Consider the following 20198-nt stretch of genomic DNA (forward strand, 5'->3'; position numbering starts at 1 on the left):
GCTCTGTAGAAGAGGACGAACACTGGTTTTGGGAGGAACACACTGCATCTGTTTTTGAGAGGCCTCTCGCAGCTGCAGGGATTGCCTCTGCCAGCTGCTTCTGGGCGGCTCACAGCCGCCGACACCGGAGGCCCAGGTGGAACCAGGTCTCCCCTACTCATTGTCCTCAAGGACACAGGAGTCATCCACAGCTGGGCTTCTGGGAACTGAATGTTCAGCAGATACTTTAAATATTGGCTATGTCTTAAATGTAGCTGTGGAAACTAGGCTGGTTGTAAAAACAAGAGGGAGAGAGAGAGAGAGCTGCCATGTCATCTGCTGCCTAAGTCAAGAACAATGCTTAGTAAAGAACAATGCTGAAAGTGACACCAAGGAAATGGTCCGAAGTTTTAGTTCATGGGCAAGCTTTACCTGGCCTTCAGTTTGAGGAACTGGTGGGTTTCCTCATCCCTCAAGCAAGTTTGGGGGTCGGCACAAGAAACACCCAGAAAACACGTGTACTTGTTTGTTAAGGCAGCCGTAACAAAGTAGTGACAAGCGAGGTGGCTTAACCAACAGAAATTTACTGTGTTATGGTTCTGGAAACTGGAAGTCCAAACTCAAGGTATCAGCTAGCTAGCTCCTTTTGAGGGCTGTGAGGGAAGGATCTCCTTCCAGGCTGCACTTCTCAGCTTGTGGATGGCTGTCTTCTCCCTATGTCTGTTCACATCATCTCCCCCCATGCCCTGCATATCTCTGCATCTAAATTTCCCCTTTTCATAAGGACCCCAATTATATTGGATTAAGGTCCACCCTAATGACCTCATCTTAACTAACTACATCTGCATTGTCCCATTTCCAAATAAGTTGCACTGTGAGGTACTGGCTGTTAGGACTTCAACACACAAATGTTGCAGGGTCACAATTAACCCCCTAATAGCATACATTAAGATCACAAGCACCTGCACTCCTAAAAGAGCATGTTATAAATTTGTTTGAAAGAGTTTTACCTATTTGCTACTTTGGAGGCATTTTTATTGATATACTTTTCAACTTGCCAACATTTTGAAGGTTATAGTAAGATATATAAACAGCCAATATGCCTATCAAATGGCATGTCTGCTATTTCCCACAACATCAACAAACTTATACATGATTTAAAGCAGCAAAGATTTTCTAAGGCCTCCTCTCTTTACCATCAGTTATTAAATCAACCTTACCGGGAATGCGTTCTGGTGTACAACTGAGTGGACTATCCACTTACCTTCTACAGAACTGAACACCTACTTGTCCCTTCCACCTTAAAAGAGCACAAGTCAGCAACTCTGCTCTTCTCAAGTCCACACTACTAACTTAGCAAGCCTCCCCTGTCCTCATTACCATGAAATTCTCTGGGGCCACCTTCACAGACTCCTGAGTATACTTCAGGAGGACAGAGACGGAGTCTTTTACTACCATGTCATCCATCCTTTGAATGGAGCTAACAATGCAATACATACCTTTGTGTTGGTGAAATGAACAAGTAAATGTTTGAATGGCTGTGACTCATTTCTGGATTCACAGTCCTCCTTTCCATCCCATCCTCTGTAACTCCTTCACATGGAAGCCATTCTGAAAACTGGGCCCCAAATCCCTGCTCCTGGCTCCAGAGCTCTCCATTTCTACTCCACCTGAGCCATATCATCAAATACAGCTTTGTTACTAAGTTCTCAAACTTTTAAGTTTCCTTCTGATCCTGGCCAACGGTATTAACTTGTAGCCAAAGTGAAGTCTGCAGTCAGTAAAGGGAAGCTAAGATGCATGGAGCAGCTGTACCAATGGCCACTGGACCTAGAGCAAAAACAAGCAGAGCCACCAGCTTTTTTCTTGTAAATAAAGCTTTGTTTTCAGGTTTCTATCTTTTCTGAATAATCTTCATGGCACTATTGAATGCTGTGGCTAAACAGAACTCAAAAGATAATTTTCTGAGAAACCCGAAGAAACCCCAGAGAGGAGCTGCAGTGGGTTGAATGGTTTCCCCTCGAAGTCCAGATCCACCTACAACCTCAGAAGGTGACTTTGTTTGGAAATAGGGTCTTTGCAGATGTAATGAGTTAAGATGGAGTCATACTGGATTAGAGTGGGCCCTATGTCCAATGACTAATGTCTATAAGAAGATGAGAGGGCACACAGTGATACACAGGGGAAAAGGCCAGGTGACAACAGAGACAGGGACTGCAGTGATACACCTGGAAGTCAAGTAGCAGCAAGGATGGCTGGGGGCCACCACCAGAAGCTGAGAAGATGCTTCCTGAGAGATACCGAGGGAGCATCGCCCTGATGATGCCTTGATTTCAGACTTCTAGCCTCCAGAACTGTGAGAAAAGACATTGCTGTTGTTTGAATTGTAGTCATTTGTTGCAGCTGCCCCAAGAAACTAACAGAGAAGCCAAGCAGCTTGTCCCTGCTATCAGCATCGCCCTGTGAGTTAACGGCAGAGCCTGTACCAGGGCCAAGCTCTCCTGATGCCAAATCCAGTCACATTCCCTCACAGGCCACTTGGATCACAAGACCTTGCCCTAGGAAGAACACCTTCTGTTATCTTTTTGGCAACACCAACAGTTGGTTCTCCCATTCACTTTTGAAACAGTGCTTACTGTTTCTGCATTTACTTTAGTTACAGAGTACTTTGCAAAAAAAAAAAATACATATATATATATATATATGTATATATATATGAGGTAGGAAAATGCACAGGCATTCCCTACAGGACAACCTTAATTTGGAATTTGGAATTCAAAATAAAATCTCACATATGTAAGAGGTTACAGTTATATGCAAGTGTAAAACTATGTCCTCAATTTTATTATATATATATTTTAGGAACACACAGTGTTCTATGGTGATGTGACATTGATCTAGGAATCTAAGAATCTTTATTGAAAATTTTTATTTCTTCTCTGTGACACCTGGTTTACTGAAAAAACAGCAACTTGCCCAAGGCCACGATAGAGCTAAGGATGGAATTTTGTTACGTTAGTTTTTGGTTAAGCTTCTACTTTAAATTACCCCACCATCCAACATCATGAAGAAATCTTATTTTCTATGAGGTCTTCATTTTTAATTTTTTTCCTATTTTAAGCCTGTAAATTTCCAAAAGAACAAGGTTTAGGAAGTGGAAGTGGAACAAGTATTTAATGTAGATGTATTAATAATCTAATAATGTTTATATCTTACTTCTCATCTTCACAACAATTGTAGGACATAGATACTATTATCCTCATGTTACCTATGGGGAAACTGGGGCACAGGGAGACTAAGTAATCATCCAAGATCACTAGCTTCTCAGTGGACGGGCCAGATTAAAGCCCAGAGTTCTTTCCACATATCATCCGATTGCTGAGTAAAAAGTTGACATAAAGTGTGATACCACTGGTAGACCTAGTGTTTGCTTGCATTTGCAGGGCTTTGGCTATTCTCAGACTCCATAAGGAACAGGCAATAATGCCTACTGTGGGTTGTCTTCCACGAAAAGCACAGATGGAAAGACACAATGACTATTTCATTTTTCCCTTGCAAGCAGAGTTTTATATTTCATCCTGCTCTGCTATTAAATCAAGTGGTTTTCTGGATGTCTAGAATCAGGCTGTAAATTCCAGCCAGCTCTTACACACCTGTCTACAAATGATTAGTTATAGGCTTTCTTCCTGGCCCACCTGTGTAAAAACCTATGGTACCCAGCCCGTAACTCTACTGGCTACTGGGATTCTAATATGTGTTTTCTTTAATGAAACCTCCAGTCTGTAAGTTTTATGAAATGATGCTACAAGTCAGGAGAATGTGGGATCTGATAGTATCACTGACTAAGATACAAAAATAAGACATGATCATTCCCTTCAAGGAGGTCACAATTTAATAGAAAACAAATAATTACAATATAACCTGAGTACAACAGAGATGTGAATATATTGCTTTTAATCTCTGGCAGAAGGCTGGCTGCTGGAAGTTAGTCATCAAATACTCAATTTTTAAGTTTGTTAGGGCAACTATTACATAGGGAACTGATGACTAAATTTATAAAATGCATGTATTTGCATTTTTTGAAGTACATATTTAATACAGGCTGAGCATCCCTAATTCAAAAATCTGAATCCAAAACCCAAAACTTTTTCAGCACCAATTTTGATGCTCAAAGGTCCTGCTCAAAGGAAGTGTTCATTGGAGCATTTCAGATTTCACATTTTCAGATTAAAGATACTCAACTGGTAAATATAAAGCAAATATTCCAAAATTTAAAAAAAAAAATTTGAAATCCAAATGCTTCTGGTCCCAAGCATTTCGGATAAGGGATACTCTACCTGTGTCAGTCTCAAGGAATTACAGCATCTTTGTTCAGAGAAGCAATATACATTCTTCTGTCCAGCACACTCATGAGACAATGTAGGATGCACACAATAGTCCCCCATAGCAGCCTCAATCTATCTGCAGTCATTCTGCATGACAGCAGCTGTCTCTGCAGAATGACCCAATCAACTCCGTGCCCCACTGTCAAGTAAGAAACTGGCTGAGCAAGAGCCAAGTGTGGTCAATAGAGAAATCTGTATGGGGAAAAAAGCAGTACTAAGGAATGAGAGCATGGCAATATGGTGTCCCTAGAATTCAGTCCTGGTTTGCCACAGGTAACCCTCCTTACTGCAAATAACACTGCCACAGGTGATAATTAACCCAGGCCGGCTTTCTTTTACTACTTTTCTCACATCTAGTCCACCTCCCCTTCCTTCAAGATCTGGCGTCTGTTTGGGAAATGTCAAGTCCTGAAATTTTAATATTAGCTCAAGGAAAACATAATTAAGGAAATACATCTGCCACAAAATTAGAGGCCAAATTGCACCTTCTTCTTCCTTTGAGTGAGTGATACCTGTGTAACTATGCTTCTCCAGCAATATGAAGAATCGAGTGTATAACCATACTTCACTTAATTACAGACAACTATTGAGTTGTTGCAATTCAATTTAAAATACAGTATATTTAAAGAAAATCAAAATTACATGTTAGGCATACCTAGCAAAAAAGAGTTAAGAAAAAATGCCAACACTTCACCTTTTGAGTACTTCCTAGCATTAAAACAATTTGTATATATTCATTATATCTTATAAATATATTCACTATATAGTATTCATTATATTATAAACATTCATTCATTATAATACTTTGTATATATATTTGTATATGTTCAATCACTATGTAGTTACAATACTGTAATTTCATTGCTGATTCTGTGAATCTATTCTTTATTTTATGAAACTTGTTCCTAGGAAAAATTAGGAATTTTTCTGCTAACATTTTGTGAGACTCTTAAGTTCTATACATTACTTTTGTAAGCTACTTTTGGACTTTCCTACAAGGGCTCACAAATGAACACTTAAGTCTGCACATGGTAATGCTACAGTTTAGTTTCAAAAGCTTTGCCATCTTTGTACACGATGCTGGCTTTGCATAATTCTTTACAGTTTGATTGAATTTTGACGTGATTTTATTAAATAAGTATGGGAAACTGACAAATGTTAATAGTGACAGTTAATATTAAGCTGTTAATAGCAATAAGCAGATATTTTGTAAATTTAACAAAATAACACAAGATGGAAATCAATATGCATGTAGGAAGATGTGAGGCTTTTAACATCAATTGGACACTGAGTGGACTTAAGCTGGTTGACTGTCATGTTCAGATGTGATGAAGAAAGAAATTAAAGAATGTCTACGATGAATTGAGAACATATCATCTAAGATCAGACAGTTTATAATTTTAAAAATCTCTGGGAATGGGATAAACATTGGTCAACTCATAGCCTCTTGCAGGCCAGCACTGTCTGAAGGTAGGGGATGGCCTTCCTGCCTCATCCATCACCGTCACCATCTCTGGGAGCCCTGTCTCTGCACCTCAGGCGTATCGGTTCCCTGCTGGCCCCTTCAGCATTCTCCATACCCACAACAATTATCTGCTGGCATCTCAGTGATTACACTGTGAGCCCCTCAAAGATAGATAGTATCTCATTGATCTTCCTATCGGTGACCAATAGATGCTTCATGAAGTATATTTCATGCGACAGAACACACATGCTCCAAGGGCATGATTTTTCTAACCTTGCCACTGTCTCCAGAGAAAAGAGGAAGTTCTTCTTCCATATGGACTCAGTCCTGGGCAGTCCCTGAGGAAAAAGTATGTGGTAAAATCAGGATCCCTTATGTTCGATGGAACTAGGCAGGTTAAAATTACTTTACTGCTAATTAGCAGAGAAAATAAGCTAAGCTCAAATGTTGTGAAGGGAAGATAAAGGAATCAAACTTTAGGCATGAAAATTACCAGCTACAAAACTCCAAAAATGTTTGAATTGATCTGGAACTACTGGATGGCCTCTTACGGGAATCTTCCTGCTAAGGTCTGAAAAAGTAGTCTCAAAATATACATGGGTCCTTAAGACTATAAAGGAAATGAGTAGAAAATTTTCATTTCAGAGTTGACTTCCTATGATAAGGAAAAATAAATTTTAGACCTTGGTCAACTTTTCTCTGGGATTGGAAAGTTCCAAATCACTGGGAAGAGCAGACATCAATTCTCAGTTCCACAGAAGAATATGTGATTTGCTAAGCTGGAAAAAAAAAAAGGAGAAATGAATGAAAATGATGAAAAAAATGAATGAATGAATGCGGCTTTGTTATTCTGGACTTAATGAAAAATCTGAAACAACAGCCACCCAATATGTAGCAATGCATTGAATGTTCTTGCCTTAATAACCATGCTAACATCACCTACTTTCTACCAGGTAGAAGTAACAGCAGGAGCAGCTCTAGCAGAAGCTATGCAATATGTCTGGACTGTGGTTCAATAATTATGAGGTCAACTATTTCATCACTAAAAATAAATAAAAATAAAATAATCTCTGTTCTCCAAAAAGCAACTTAATAAGGCTGTATTTAATGATGTTGCTTTTTCTAATTCATGAGGTGGGGTCCATTTTCTTAAATACAATCTTTTATTTCAGGTACTAACATCGGAACCTTTTATCTGATATTTTCTACAGTAGAGTGAGAGCCCCATAATAGACAGATTAAAAACAATAATCAAAATATGGCCAAGTCTAAACAGTGTTCTTTATCAATGTTTTCTACGCCCTTGAAGATATTAGTAATTTTTTTCCTCAGCTATAAAAAGATCTCGCAGAATGAGGAATCATAATTTATTCAGAATTATTATAACTTAAAATTATGAAAATTAATAGCAAATTATTATTTATAACGTTTGGAAACAAGTAAAAAAGATACGCTTGCTTTTAAGAAGATCAATTAGAAGTTTCTCACTTAAAAATGTATAAACCAATCTGATTGATGATATAGAAAGATATTTTGCCATTTTAATGAATACTTACTACATATTATCTATGGCATCTTAGCAGATCTGTTAAAATCCTAATTTACTCTAAGACCCAGCATGACTGCCACTGAGATTTACATCAGCGTGGATTCTGATTACCCAAATGGGCTGGGACCTCTTCTCTGTATTTCCACAGCAGTTTTTTGTTTTGTTTTTAACTACATTGATGGCACTTTTCAAATTCTGCCTCATATGACAGTTATTCTTGTATGATGTATCTTCTCTATTAATTGGTAAGCTCTTCAAAAGCGCAGATGATGATTCCTTCAATGCCACAGCCCATGGATCAGAGTAAAACACACCGTATTTATAGAAAGCATCCTTAGAACCCAGCTTTGTGTATATTAGAACTGGCCTGTTCCAAAGATCCCTCTCTTTCTCCTTCATCCTACCAGGAAACACCTTTTCCATATTTGCCCCAAGTTTCCTGGAATAAAAAATAAAAGGAGAGGAGAAGAAAGAGGGATAGAAGAGAAAAAACGAAAAGGGACCGAGTACAGATGTGACTGCCCCCTCACTGCACTACTCTAGGCCCCTTTCGTTCCTAGCAGAAGGGAAATCTTGTTAATGTGCAAAATCATGAAAAAGTGATCCTGGGCTTTTGAGTAGGACAAAACCTCTTTTCAGTGTCTTTCATCAATTTCAAGTATAATGAAACTCTTTAAAATTAGAATGGTGGGAACACAGGCCATTCTGTTTATCTGACATCAGGTTAAGACATAATTGCATGTATGTCATGGAAATTACCACATTCAAAGAAATGACGTGCAGGATTCAATTTGGATGAAATATAAGATTAACATAATTTCATATTAGTCAATCAGAAAGTCCTTCAAGATTTAAAAATAAATCAAGATTAATTACTATTGTATACTACTACTAAAAAGTCTTTTGAATTTTTTAGCATTGTAGGAGATGGTTGGCTTTTTTTTTACATTATTTCAATGTGATGCATACATAATAGAGAAAACTAGCATCCCCAATTTGCATGTATAGTTTGTGCAATACATGTGGAGATTACCTTACCCTGTTATCCATGTGATTTCACCAGGCTATTAACAATAGGTTGATATATATACTTAAAATAACAATTCACAATATACATACAGAAAGCCATACCCATGATGTGATAAAATGTATTCTAAATGACAACAGCAATAATAACAGTAAAAATAAAGTTATTCTGTGCCAGGCACTAAGTGCCTCACCTTATCTCATTTAATCTTTATAATATCCAAATGAAACAGGTTAATCATTGCCTCCATTTTATTCACTCATTTCAGTAATGTGACCAACAGTCACCAACCAATCAGTGTCAGAGCCAGTATTAGAACCAGGACTATCCCAAAGCCCTTGTTTTGGGACCCTCCACTGTATTTCAGGGCTAGATACTTTAAGATTTTCTTGTGTACATTCTCAACAGTTTTATTTTTATACTGACTGGCTGGGAGCATTCCCTCCAAACACTTTTGTACCTGATTGTTTTAAATTTCTGGAACCCAGTATTCAGTCATCTTTAATCCTGTTCCTTTTTGATCCTTGTAAAGTTGTCTTCTAGAGCAAAGTTAATGTGACTGGAAATATAAATACACAAATAAATTCTATTAGAGAAAAACAGAAGGAAAAGAATACACTATCTTGCACATTTAACAATCCATTCTTTATCTGTGAAAAATACAGTTTAAAAATTGTATCTGTGCTATCTACTATTAAAAAGTCAGCAGCAGAGATGCTCTATTATAAAAATGTTAAAGTTATAAAAGGTAACTTTTGAATATCATACTTTATAAGCTTCAGGAGAGGGTTTAAACAAGCTGGACACTGAAACATATGAAAAAATGTACACTAAGGAGAATTTAATCTATAGTATTTCCATACAGAAAATAAAAGAGAATCCATGTGGAAATGTAAAAAAAAAGCAAAACTTTCGAACTTTTAGAAGTATAGAAATATCTTCATAACCTCAGAGCAGTTAAAGATTTCATAAATACGACAAGCAAGCATAAACCACAAAGAAAAGAGCAGTAAATATGAACAAAGGGAAAAATATGCCACAGAATGGGGGTCGGTATTTGTAACATACATAATGGACAGCTTGGAAAGGATTCATATACAAAATATATAAAGAATGCCTGTAAATCAATAAGAATAAAACAAACGACACAATTCAAAAGTGAACAAAGGATCCATGCAATTCACAGAATAAATTAATAAACATATTAAAAGATACTCAAGTTCACCACATTATTTATCATAGAAATGCAACCACAATGAGATAGATCTCTTTTATCAGATCAGCAAAAGTTCAAGGGGGACAACTCCCCAGTGCTGGCGAGGATGTAGATGAGAAGGCATACTCATATCCACTGCTAGAAGGAATGTAAATTGGTGCAATCACTCTACAGAACAGTTCAACAATATTTAGACCACAGCAGTCTTTCCATCTTTTTTTGATATGTATACATAACTGAAACAAAAATTTCACAAAATAATTCGTACTCCTCCTACAATGCGATGCTTGGTATCTTTTCTATTTTTTCTACTTTATGCTATTTTATTCTACCCTACTCTATCCTATTTTATCCTGTTCAATTTCATTTTAAAAGAAAATGCTGATCTCAGCCCACTAATTTCCAGATCACTAACAAGTCCTGCAATTTTAGCAACACTGCCCTAGATAAACTCTAGAGCATACACACAAATATTCCCAATAGCAAAAAGCAAGAAAGAGCAAACGAATTGATCAACAGAACCAATGAACTGTGGCATATGCATACTAGGCAGCTATTAAAACAAATTATCTAGAATCAAAACAGGTATATCTACAAAACAGTGTTCACCAAAATCACTAAGTCACAAAATGATACATATGGTATACTATTTGATACAATTTTAAAACATGCAGAAGACAATACCATTTTAACATGTTATGGATACCAACATATGCCTGGCTAGACTTTGATGGGAATTTTTTCATGGGGAAGTTTTGGTGGAGGGAATACCAAAGATAAAAGGTCTCATGTAACTGTCAATAAGCTGGTGTGCTACAGCTTTTCCATCTGACAAGATGGCTTTCAAGACTTTGAGCTTAAATTAATCATCTCAGGATGGAGAGATTAAGGTTACCCCATGTTAAAGAAAATAAACTCTTAAAATGAGAATTCTATCATTCTAATTTTGCCTTTACCAAGGACATGGAAATTCAATAAACGTTTGGTAATGAAAACTCATAAACTATAATTTCTTTAGCCATCTATAAAATAAAATTGAATCAATACCCTAGGAAGGCCAGGCATGGTGGCTCACACCTGTAATCCCAGCACTTTGAGGATCGCTTGAGGTCCCCAAAAGTTTGAGACTAGCCTGGGCAACATAGGAAGACCCTGTCTCTACAGAAAACTTAAAAATTAGCTACATGTGATAGTACACACCGGTAGTCCCAGCTACTCGGGAGGCTAAGATAGGTGGATCGCTGGAGCCCGGATGTCAAGGCTTCAGTGAACCATGATTGCACCACTGCACTCGGCACGGGTGCCAAAGATCTTATCTCAAAAAATAAAAAATAAATAAATAAAAAAATTTTAAAATGAGCTATGATCATACCACTGCACATCAGCCTAAGCAACAGAGCAAGACTCTGTCTCTAAAAAAACAAAAATAGGCCGGGCACGGTGGCTCATGTGTAATCCCAACACTTTGGGAAGCAGAGGCAGGAGGATTAATTGAGGTCAGGAGTTTGAGGCCAGCCTGGCCAACATGGTGAAACCCCATCTCTACTAAAAATACAAAAATTAGCCAGGAGTAAGGGTGTGTGCCTGTAATCACAGCTACTTGGGAGACTGAGGCAGGAGAGTCACTTGAACCCAGGAGGCAGAGGTTACAGTGATCTAAGATCACGCCACTGCACTCCAGCCTGGGTGACAGAGTGAGACTCCATCTCAAAAAATAATAATAATAAATAGATTTTTTAAATAGGAGGATTAAATAACATTCCAATGAGTAGTATTTATACTATTGTCCCTGTAAGAAAAATCCAAAATAGGAAAAATAATGTTTAATATCAGTGTATTAAAATGGCAAAAATGTGCTTTCTGCTTAGGGTCTAAATCTGCTTACAAAGTCCCCTTTTCTGCATAGGAGGGCAATGTTTCTTGTAGAACCAGGGCAAAAGCTGGCAACAGTATTGGGAAGATTTTCTTCACAGTGACAGTGTTACAGCATAAGATCATCTCACACGATCTTATGGGATGACAGGAAGATTATCTTACTATGTGTTACTTTATTAGTTTTTCCCTTATATGTTTGTTTTGGGATATATGACTTGGCTCATATATATATGATATATAGTTATTTATATTAAAAGGTGCTTTGTTCTTTGCAAAACAGTCTCTTATGTATTTCCTCATTTTATTAAAATGTAACCTAAAACTGTTTTTACAGAATCTTACTGTACTAATATCTGCCTTGCAATATAAATAGAAAACAGAATGGTAAGTACCCTCTCCCAGCAGAAGCTCCCACCACTGATCTCTGTCTTTAAAGGTTCCAAATGGGACACTCAGGGGCCAGTATTTCAAGTCTGTACAAAAGTAATGTTTCAAAGCCAAATATATATCAAGGTAATCTGTCACATGACATTTCCTATTTCAGCTGCTTTCCTAATTGTATGGCTCAATAATTTATTTTTAAAGTATCCCTGTTTGGGGCAGATAACTCCTTATTTCTATATATTCTATGCTGAGAGTTTTATCTACACTCTTAAAAACTATGCAGTTGAAGACTACTGAACAAGGGGACACTCTTTTGATAATGTGATAAACACGTTCATTCTTAATCTTCACATAAAGTCAAATAATTCATTTCCCTGTGTAAAACATAAAACAGGCAGGTTGTACATATTATTTTTGGTAAAGTAATCAGTATTAATCAGTGTATCTGCTACACAATGTGTTATATTACTTGGTAATACCTCTGACCTAAAAAATGAGTTAAGCTGCTTACGGGACATAGGTTCATTTGCCTAATTCATTCAACAAATATTAATTCAGTGCCTGCAGTAGGCACTGAATTGAAAGCAAATACATGAGAGAAAACAGAATAACGTAGAGCAAAACAATATCCAGCTCTTAGGGGCTTGTGTCCACATTACCCCAACCCAATGGTAGGTTTTAAGTGCTGATATTTTGCAGTTAATCAGGGGCTTCTAAATGCTAATAATTCTTCTTTAGAAGTGATTCCAAAAGAAGGGGTGAAAAAGAAATAGTAATTCCTGCAGAGAAGTCCCAGTGTTACATATTTTAAAATTCAACTTAATGAGATCAACTCCAAAGCTATCTATGCTTGAGAAACACATTAATATTTTTTAGTGTATGTGCTGCCGAAGCGAGCACGAGAAACACATTAATATTTTTTAGAATTATCTCAATATAGAACTCTATGCTTAAAATTATCCCATCTGGGTGGGCAACACATTTGATGATGCTTTTATAATCAAAAGAAACAGGAAATTAAATAATATCTATGTCTTTTAGGGTACCAGCATGCAGTTTACAGCATCAATGTGTTAATGAGCTGCAGACCACATAAATTTCAATAGGATAATGATGGTTCCCAAATATATGCTTAGGTGAGTCATTAGATAGTATCTTTAATAGCTTTTTAAGGGTCATCTTCAAGTTATAAATAATATAAATACATATACAATAATAAAACATGATCCCAATTTTCACTTGCAAAAAAGGATAATGTTAGCTGCAATGTTAGCTCCACTTAAATGAGATGTCTAAAATCAATGACAAATAACAGTAAAATACCTACATGGCTAATTAAAATGGAACAATTATAAACAGTATGGACAAAACTGAAACACTAAAAGCATAACTAAAACTAGCACACAACCTCAGAGGAAATGATATTGCCATATGTTCATGAAAAACAGAAAACTGTTGTGTAGAATACAGAAACACTGTTGCTATTTTAATTATTTGTTTTTTTAAAAAGTTTTCCAAATTTCAACAAGAGTGATGAGTCAGATCTTCAGTACAAAGCAAAGCAGTATTTAATTGAAAAGATTACTGAGCTTGACAACTTCAGTCTTTTCAGCCACACACAGCGAAAGTGTCATTTTCAAATATGAAAAATAATCAACACAAATGGTAAAAATATTTTTAAGTTGTTATATTAACTAATGTGAGTTGAGACTTGAGATCTCATTTGTAAATCCATTTTAAATCTAGGTCCTTATAGATTTAATCCAATTTTTCAAAAAAAAATCTTAACACGCCTGTTACAGAGATCCTAATTGTTAAAGATCTTTGACCCACAGCATACCTATCCCTTCAACATGGCAGGCCCTCTTGGCCTTGGCTCATTTCCACTTGAGATTGGTTTTGTTCAGTATTATATACATGCATACATGCAGCATAATACAGGAAATATTATAATGCACTCAAAATTTGCTTTATTCACATACTATCTCCTACCGGTACTTGTTAGCTCAAAACATCTTCCATAAGAGATATTAGCTCAGGCCAATTAGCAAGGCTGAAGACATAAAAGAAACTCACTCTAATGTCAGATTAATGCTGAAAAATTATTATGGTTTAAGTTTCCTGGAAACCTTCACGTTGTTAGAATGTGATCACCATGTGAACTGGACACATGTTCCTTCCAGACAATGAAAGCTCGAAGTATCATCTTAGCCTTCCATTGATGGACATTATCAATATCCCTTACCAGGAGGCAAGCTATCCACTCCTTTGAAGTAAAATCTTCATGTGGACCTCTCTTTCAGTCTTTAACAAGAGTCCTTAATGTCACTCTGTAACCCCAATAATTCCTGGTCTCCAATCTCCCTTTTCCTGGACAATTTTAACCTGTAGCAATATTTATTTATTTATTAGATGGGGTTTTACTCTATTGCCCAAGCTGGAGTGCAGTGGTGTGATCATGACTCACTGCAGCCTCAACTTTCCCAGCTCAAGTGATCCTCTCACTACAGCCTCCCAAGTAGCTGAAACTACAGGTGTGTGCCACCACACCTGGCTACTTTTTGTTTGTTCGTTTGTTTTTCTGTAGAGACAAAGTTCTGCCATGTTGTCCAGGCTGGTCTCTAACTCCTAGGCTCAAGAAGATTTGACTGCCTCGGTCTCTCAAAGTGCTGAGATTACAGGTGAGCCACCACGCCCAGCCTGCTTTGTAATAATTTAAATCCAAGTAAACCTCAACAGTAGCAGTATCTTGGGGCATTTAAATTTCACTTTAATCAACTGATAAAACCAAACTTGAATATGACAATTTTGTAGGGCATAAGCAAATTCCATGGATTCCTTACATTTATGGTCCTAGACTAATAATATTTTGGTGTTTGAACACCAAATATTTGTAATCTATATAAGTAAAGAACATGAGGGGAAACACACTTTACTTTCTAAAATTATTCCTCTCCATCACCCTCTTTCTCTAAGCCTTTTTTAATTATGGATTGAAATTTAGTTAGGTTTATCTGGTTCATTCCGATACCTCTAAGAGAGGTCATTTAATACCTTATAGCATAATATCACACCGGGTGATTTAAGCTCCTCTCCTACACAGTTTCAAAAACAGAAAAGCAACGAACATTCTTAAAAAAGATCTTCACCAGTCATCCACAGTCAGAGGGACATTTGGAAGCAATCGCAAAAAACGGTGGAGACAACATACAGTTTTTCTCAGCACAATTTACATAGTTGTCTGGCTAGTCTCTTCCTTGTAAAAGTCCAGTGTCTTCATTTGATGTGCTAAGTTAAACTGTAAACTCCTGAATAATTTGAACTCTTATTTGGGAAAAAAATGTTTTTTCACCTATATACTATAAAAAATGGTGACGTTTATCACAAGGGTCATGCTGTGGGTTCCCATAAAAGACACTGTAGAGCGTGATAAAGAACGTTTTCTCCCAGAAGAACATTTATCTCCAAAACCCAGTTCTCCATGTTAAACATCACCTTTGGTTTATCCTTCAGACTCACCATACCCATGATGTTTAAAATTGCAACCCATACCTGCACTCCCAATTCCCTTTCTCTGTTCTCCTTTTTCATAGCGTTTGTAATTTTCTAACCGAATAAGCAAATATGGTTTTTATCATTCTTTGCTAGAATGTAAGCTCCAGAGGGAAGGAATCTTTGTCTGTTTTGTTCACTGATATATCCCAAGCACCAAGGACAGGACCTGACAGAAAATAAACTTTTGTTGAATAAGTGAATGAATCTATGTTGAGTTCAGTACAAAAATATCTCTGGAGTAAGTTAGTTTCCCATTTTACTTCCACAATCAACAAATACCTTCTGAGCTTCAATTACGGTGGAGGTAGATTGATCATACCCTTACAAATACATAATATCAGACGGTGATTAAGTGCTACAAAGCCAAACTAGCAGTACAAGAGTATGGAGAGCCAGCCATTTTAGGTGAGGTAGTCACCTCTCTGAAATGATGGCAATTGTTTCAAGACTTAAACGAAGTTCTGTGCCATGCAGGCTTGGGAGGAGAGGGAAAGTGAGCATTGAACATACTGGAAATATCAAATGCAGAAGCCCTGGGGTGAGGGTCTGCTTGGCGAGCCCAGCAAGAACAATAAGGCTTGAGTGGTGGAAGTGGGGCATGCAAGAACCTATCATTCTTGTTGCTTTTACCTGCTGCTTAATAATATGCATGTGCTGTCTAGCAGGAAATAAAGAGATTACATTTCAGCCAGAGTACTCATTCTCTGAGCCTAAATGGCTCTTCCAGCCCCCAAATCTGTATCACCACATCATATAAGATTACAAGGCACACAGTAATGACATTGTTAGAAACTCTTCACGGTAGCCTCAGCAGTCACGAAACTGACTTAACTAGGACCCCCGTCTAGTAAGGTATAAAGCCCAGCAGGAACACAATACTAGGAAGGTGCAAAGCCAGGAGGCTAAATAAACGTTAAACAGTGACTGTCACTTTCGAGTGTGGGGGAAAGAGCAATGATCCAGAGCACTGTTTGTGAACTCAACCACTTTTATTCAGCTCTAACAAGGTAAGTCGCCAAGCGCGGTACAAAGTAGCTCCACGAAATGCATTTTGTTTTAGTCCTGGCCTCGAACTGTTGCAACATTTTATGTCATTTTTGCAAAGAACAAAAGCAAAAAGTTCATTCTAAATTCGCCTTCCAACTCAGTTCTTTCTCCGCCAAGACAGAGCGCTTGGAAAGTTTTCAATGTCTGAAAACCTCTATTTCCAGGGCTGAGCAGATCAGTCATGTTGCGGCTTAAGACGCTCGGCGATTTCTTCCCCTCCCTCCACAGTTCCAAAACAGCTTCGCCTAACAAAGTCAAACTTTCCACGCTATTCCTGGACATCAGGACCAAATGTCGAAAGCATATACTGCCACTGAGTTAACGAGCCGGTCTGGGGCCCGGGACCTGTGGTACTAGATTTATGGGACTGGAGCCTAGGGGTCGAGGCGACAGAAATGAAAACATCAGCAAACTATGCAGTGCTGCGAGTTGGTTATGTACGCGAAACTCCGGGCAGGACGCTCCCCCGGGACCCGTGAGGGCCCCCTCCCCCGCCCCAGTCGCACCGGACGCGGGAGCTTAAGTTGAGAGCGGCCTCTCGGCAGGTGATCACCCTGGAATGACGCCAAACAGGACCCCTACCAGAGGACTCGCGCATGCGCAGCGCAGCCTGGGCCGGCGCTTCGGCAGGATGTAGTCCCAGAGCAGCGCGCCGGACCCACGCCAGCGGAATTGCGCATGCGCAGGGCAATCTCTGCCCGCGGCCTGGGCTGGGGTGTAGCTCCAGAACCTAGCCTCCAGCTCCCGCCAGCAGGTTTACGCATGCGCGGCGACGCCTAGGCCTGTGGCACGGTAGTGGCTCTACTCCCCTGGGCCCCTCAGCGTTTTCTGGCGGGGAGGTCGGGCCGCAGGGCGGGGAGGGATGGCCTGCCCCAGGGGTACCTGACAGCATCCCACGTCACGGCCGCGATCCCCCTCGGCCTCCCACACCACTCCTCCACCCTCTTACCTCCGCGCAGGCCGGAGCCTCGTCCGCTCCGCCTCCTGGGTAGCGGTTACTGCACGGTCAGGGGCCCTGCGCCGCGACGAGTTGGCGCCTCCCCCTGAAACGGCCCGGCCTCGGCGGGGTGCGCTCGGGTGCCCGACCGACAGGGAAAGGAAGGGAGCGCAGACGAGGGGAGGGGGCTGGCGACGGCGCCTCGCCCCTCCTCTCCTCCCTGGGCTGCCCACCGCCGCCCCTCCCCTTTCTCGCAGACGCCCCCTCCCCTCGTAGTTGACCCCCGGGAGTGGACGCCGCATCTCCAGCTGGGGCCGTCTCAGCTTTTCCAGGGAATTCCTCCGTGGGTCACCCCCACCTTCTCAAGGGTTATGTTCTCGCAAATCTTGGGAATTTGTGGATACCCGTTCTAGAAGAATGAGGCGTGTGTGATGCTGAGAGCAACCTTTTCCACAGCCCCTCTCCTCCAGCCTGCCCCAGCTTTTCTTCTAGTGGTGGCCCCTCCATCTGGGAGCTCCGACGTTTTCACCCCATTGCTTTGGGGCGGAAGTCCTGTAACCCCCTATAGTACAAATGCTGAAATAATGAGGGATGTGTGCTGGGGGGTTCGGTGGGGGTGACCTCAGTTACCTTGGGGCCAAGGGCTTCAGTAACAGCCACCTTCTCCCCTTATTATTATAATATTTTGCAGTAATTTATTATATCACACTGCACTTCTGTTGGCCTTTGTAGATTTAAGTGAAATGCAACACAACTTTGCAATGTGCAATAATTTCTTCCACTGCACTACACTTAAATTGACGTGAGTGGGTTTTGGTAAAATGCTCAACAGTTAAATGTTATTAGCTACTCCTATGAAGTAAGCTGCTTGCTCTTATACTGGCTGTTTCATGAGGACACTGGTTCCTCTCCAGTGTAGAGCCAAAAGTAGTAAAGCCAGATAGAAAAACTGAGATTCCAAACCACAGTGACCGTGTCAGTCTGTTTCGTCTGGCTTTTGCCATTTCTTCGGAAAAACATCATTCTGAAATGTGTAACTGCCTTTCTGCTACAGACGGCAGACATTTATCTCCACTCTCTGAGCATAGCCCACTGAGCCTGACAAGGAGGCGCGCAAGATGGTATACAGGTATTTCTCCTAGAGCTCTAAATAGAAGAAAAAGTAAGTATACAGTCACAGGACGTTGCAGAGACAGTACAGAGAGGCATCGTGTGCCGGCCCCAAGTTTCCCATTGGTTACATCTTATCAATGAAAGAAATTTATGAGTTAAACATGTTTGCTCTCAGAAAAAGCTCACCTCAGTGATGATAGCTGGCTTTTTTTTTTTTTTTTTTTTTAAGCACCTATTGTGTGCCGGGAGCTTTATCTTATTTGGAGCTCACAATAATCTTATAAAGCAAGGATTATCCTTACTTTACAGATAAAGCAACTCAGGCCCCAAGAGATTAAGTTTCTATCATCAGCAGCCATGGCAAGATCTGTTTGCCTTGCACACTTGGTCTTTTCCACATTATGAACAGCTGAAGTTCATGCAGGCCTTACACTGTGCTTCAGGTGAAGCCTGACAATTAGCTAACGATAAAAACATGTCTTAGTGTTTTGAAAACTGTGATATTATCTCAGAAGTTAAAACTTTTAAATATACCTATAAAAGAATGTGTTTCACTAAAGATTTCAATTTTATGTGAGTCCAACAGTTTTTTCCAGGGTGGTCAAAGTTTAGAGTAAGAGGTAAAAATGTCTCAATCACATATAAGTTTCCTTCAAAATTTTTGGATAATTTGGTCTACTAAACTTCACTGTATTGCTGAATTCAGTAGACTAAAAAATTGGACTCTGAGAGAGTACAGGTTAGTATTTCAGGAGTTAAAGTTCCCATCACCACATCTCCCAAGTTTACCTACATCTGGACCTGTGCACTCTGTATTCCCTTCCGTTACTGGGAATGAGCTGTGCATGCTCTTATTTAAGTTCAACTCTTCCACCTTTGTATTAGATCCTGTCTTCCTTACAGTCTCAACTTTTTCACTCGGGTAGTTGTCAGCTCTCAATCCTACATTATTAATTTTTATCTCTATGCTGGATCTTTCCCATAAGCATATTCATATTGTGCAACATTTGCCTATCTTTTAAAAAGTTCCTTGATTACGTGTTTCTTCCAACGTATTCTCTGGTCTCTTCCAAAATGTCTTAAAAGAGTCATTTATGCTCACTGTATCCTCATCCCCTCCTCCAATTTTTCTTTTTCTTTCTTTTGTGGTTTTTTTTTTTTTTTTTTTTTGGAGATAGAATCTTGCTCTGTTGCCCAGGCTGGAGTGAAGTGGCTCAGTCTCAGCTCACTGCAACCTCTGCCTCCCAGGTTCAAGTGATTCTCATGCCTAAGCCTCCAAAGTAGTTGGGACGACAGGTGTGTGCCACCATGCCCAGCTGATTTGTGTATTCTTAATAGAGATGATGTTTCACCATGTTGGCCAGGCCAGTCTTGAGCTCCTGACCTCAGGTGATCTGTCCGCCTCAGCCTCCCAAAGTGCTGAGATTATAGATGTGAGCTACCATGCCTGGCCCTCCTATTAATTCTTAAATCTATTTCAGCCAGGCTTTTGCTCCTACCCCTCCGTTGAAACTCCTCTTGGCAAAGTCACCAATGACGTCAGAATTGCTAAATCAGTGGTTACTTTTCCATCGTCTCACTTGAACTATCAGCAGCATTAGAAACAGTTGCTTACAGCCGCCATGTTGAAGCATTCACCTTCTTCTCGTGGCCTTCAGGTGGCCCC

The 20198-nt window shown here is 39.4% G+C and overlaps 1 protein-coding gene and 1 long non-coding RNA gene across 8 annotated transcripts in view; one reads left to right on the plus strand and one right to left on the minus strand.

Annotated features, from left to right (window-relative positions):
• The window catches only part of RCBTB2 (RCC1 and BTB domain containing protein 2), a 44814-nt gene extending 27085 nt beyond the window's left edge, over nucleotides 1-17729 (minus strand). The window contains exons 1-4 of one of the 7 annotated variants that reach the window (XM_015121061.3): nucleotides 17432-17729; nucleotides 8866-8964; nucleotides 6513-6608; nucleotides 6103-6167 (exon numbers count right to left, since the gene is read on the minus strand). In XM_015121061.3, the coding sequence (XP_014976547.2) occupies nucleotides 6103-6144 (42 nt within the window). In that variant the 5' untranslated portion in view covers nucleotides 6145-6167; nucleotides 6513-6608; nucleotides 8866-8964; nucleotides 17432-17729. Of the gene's footprint in view, nucleotides 1-6102; nucleotides 6168-6512; nucleotides 6609-8865; nucleotides 8965-17064; nucleotides 17143-17431 lie in introns of those variants that run through there. The other 6 variants (XM_077974361.1, XM_015121059.3, XM_077974360.1 and 3 more) reach the window with 6 other exon arrangements.
• LOC106994262 (uncharacterized) overlaps nucleotides 17172-20198 on the plus strand; it is a 65308-nt gene continuing 62281 nt past the window's right edge. The window contains exon 1 of the long non-coding RNA XR_001440781.3: nucleotides 17172-17274. This is a non-coding gene — a long non-coding RNA (uncharacterized LOC106994262). The remainder of the gene's footprint in view (nucleotides 17275-20198) is intronic.

Source organism: Macaca mulatta, chromosome 17, assembly GCF_049350105.2.
Source record: "Macaca mulatta isolate MMU2019108-1 chromosome 17, T2T-MMU8v2.0, whole genome shotgun sequence".
In the NCBI taxonomy this organism is placed as follows: Eukaryota; Metazoa; Chordata; class Mammalia; order Primates; family Cercopithecidae; genus Macaca; species Macaca mulatta.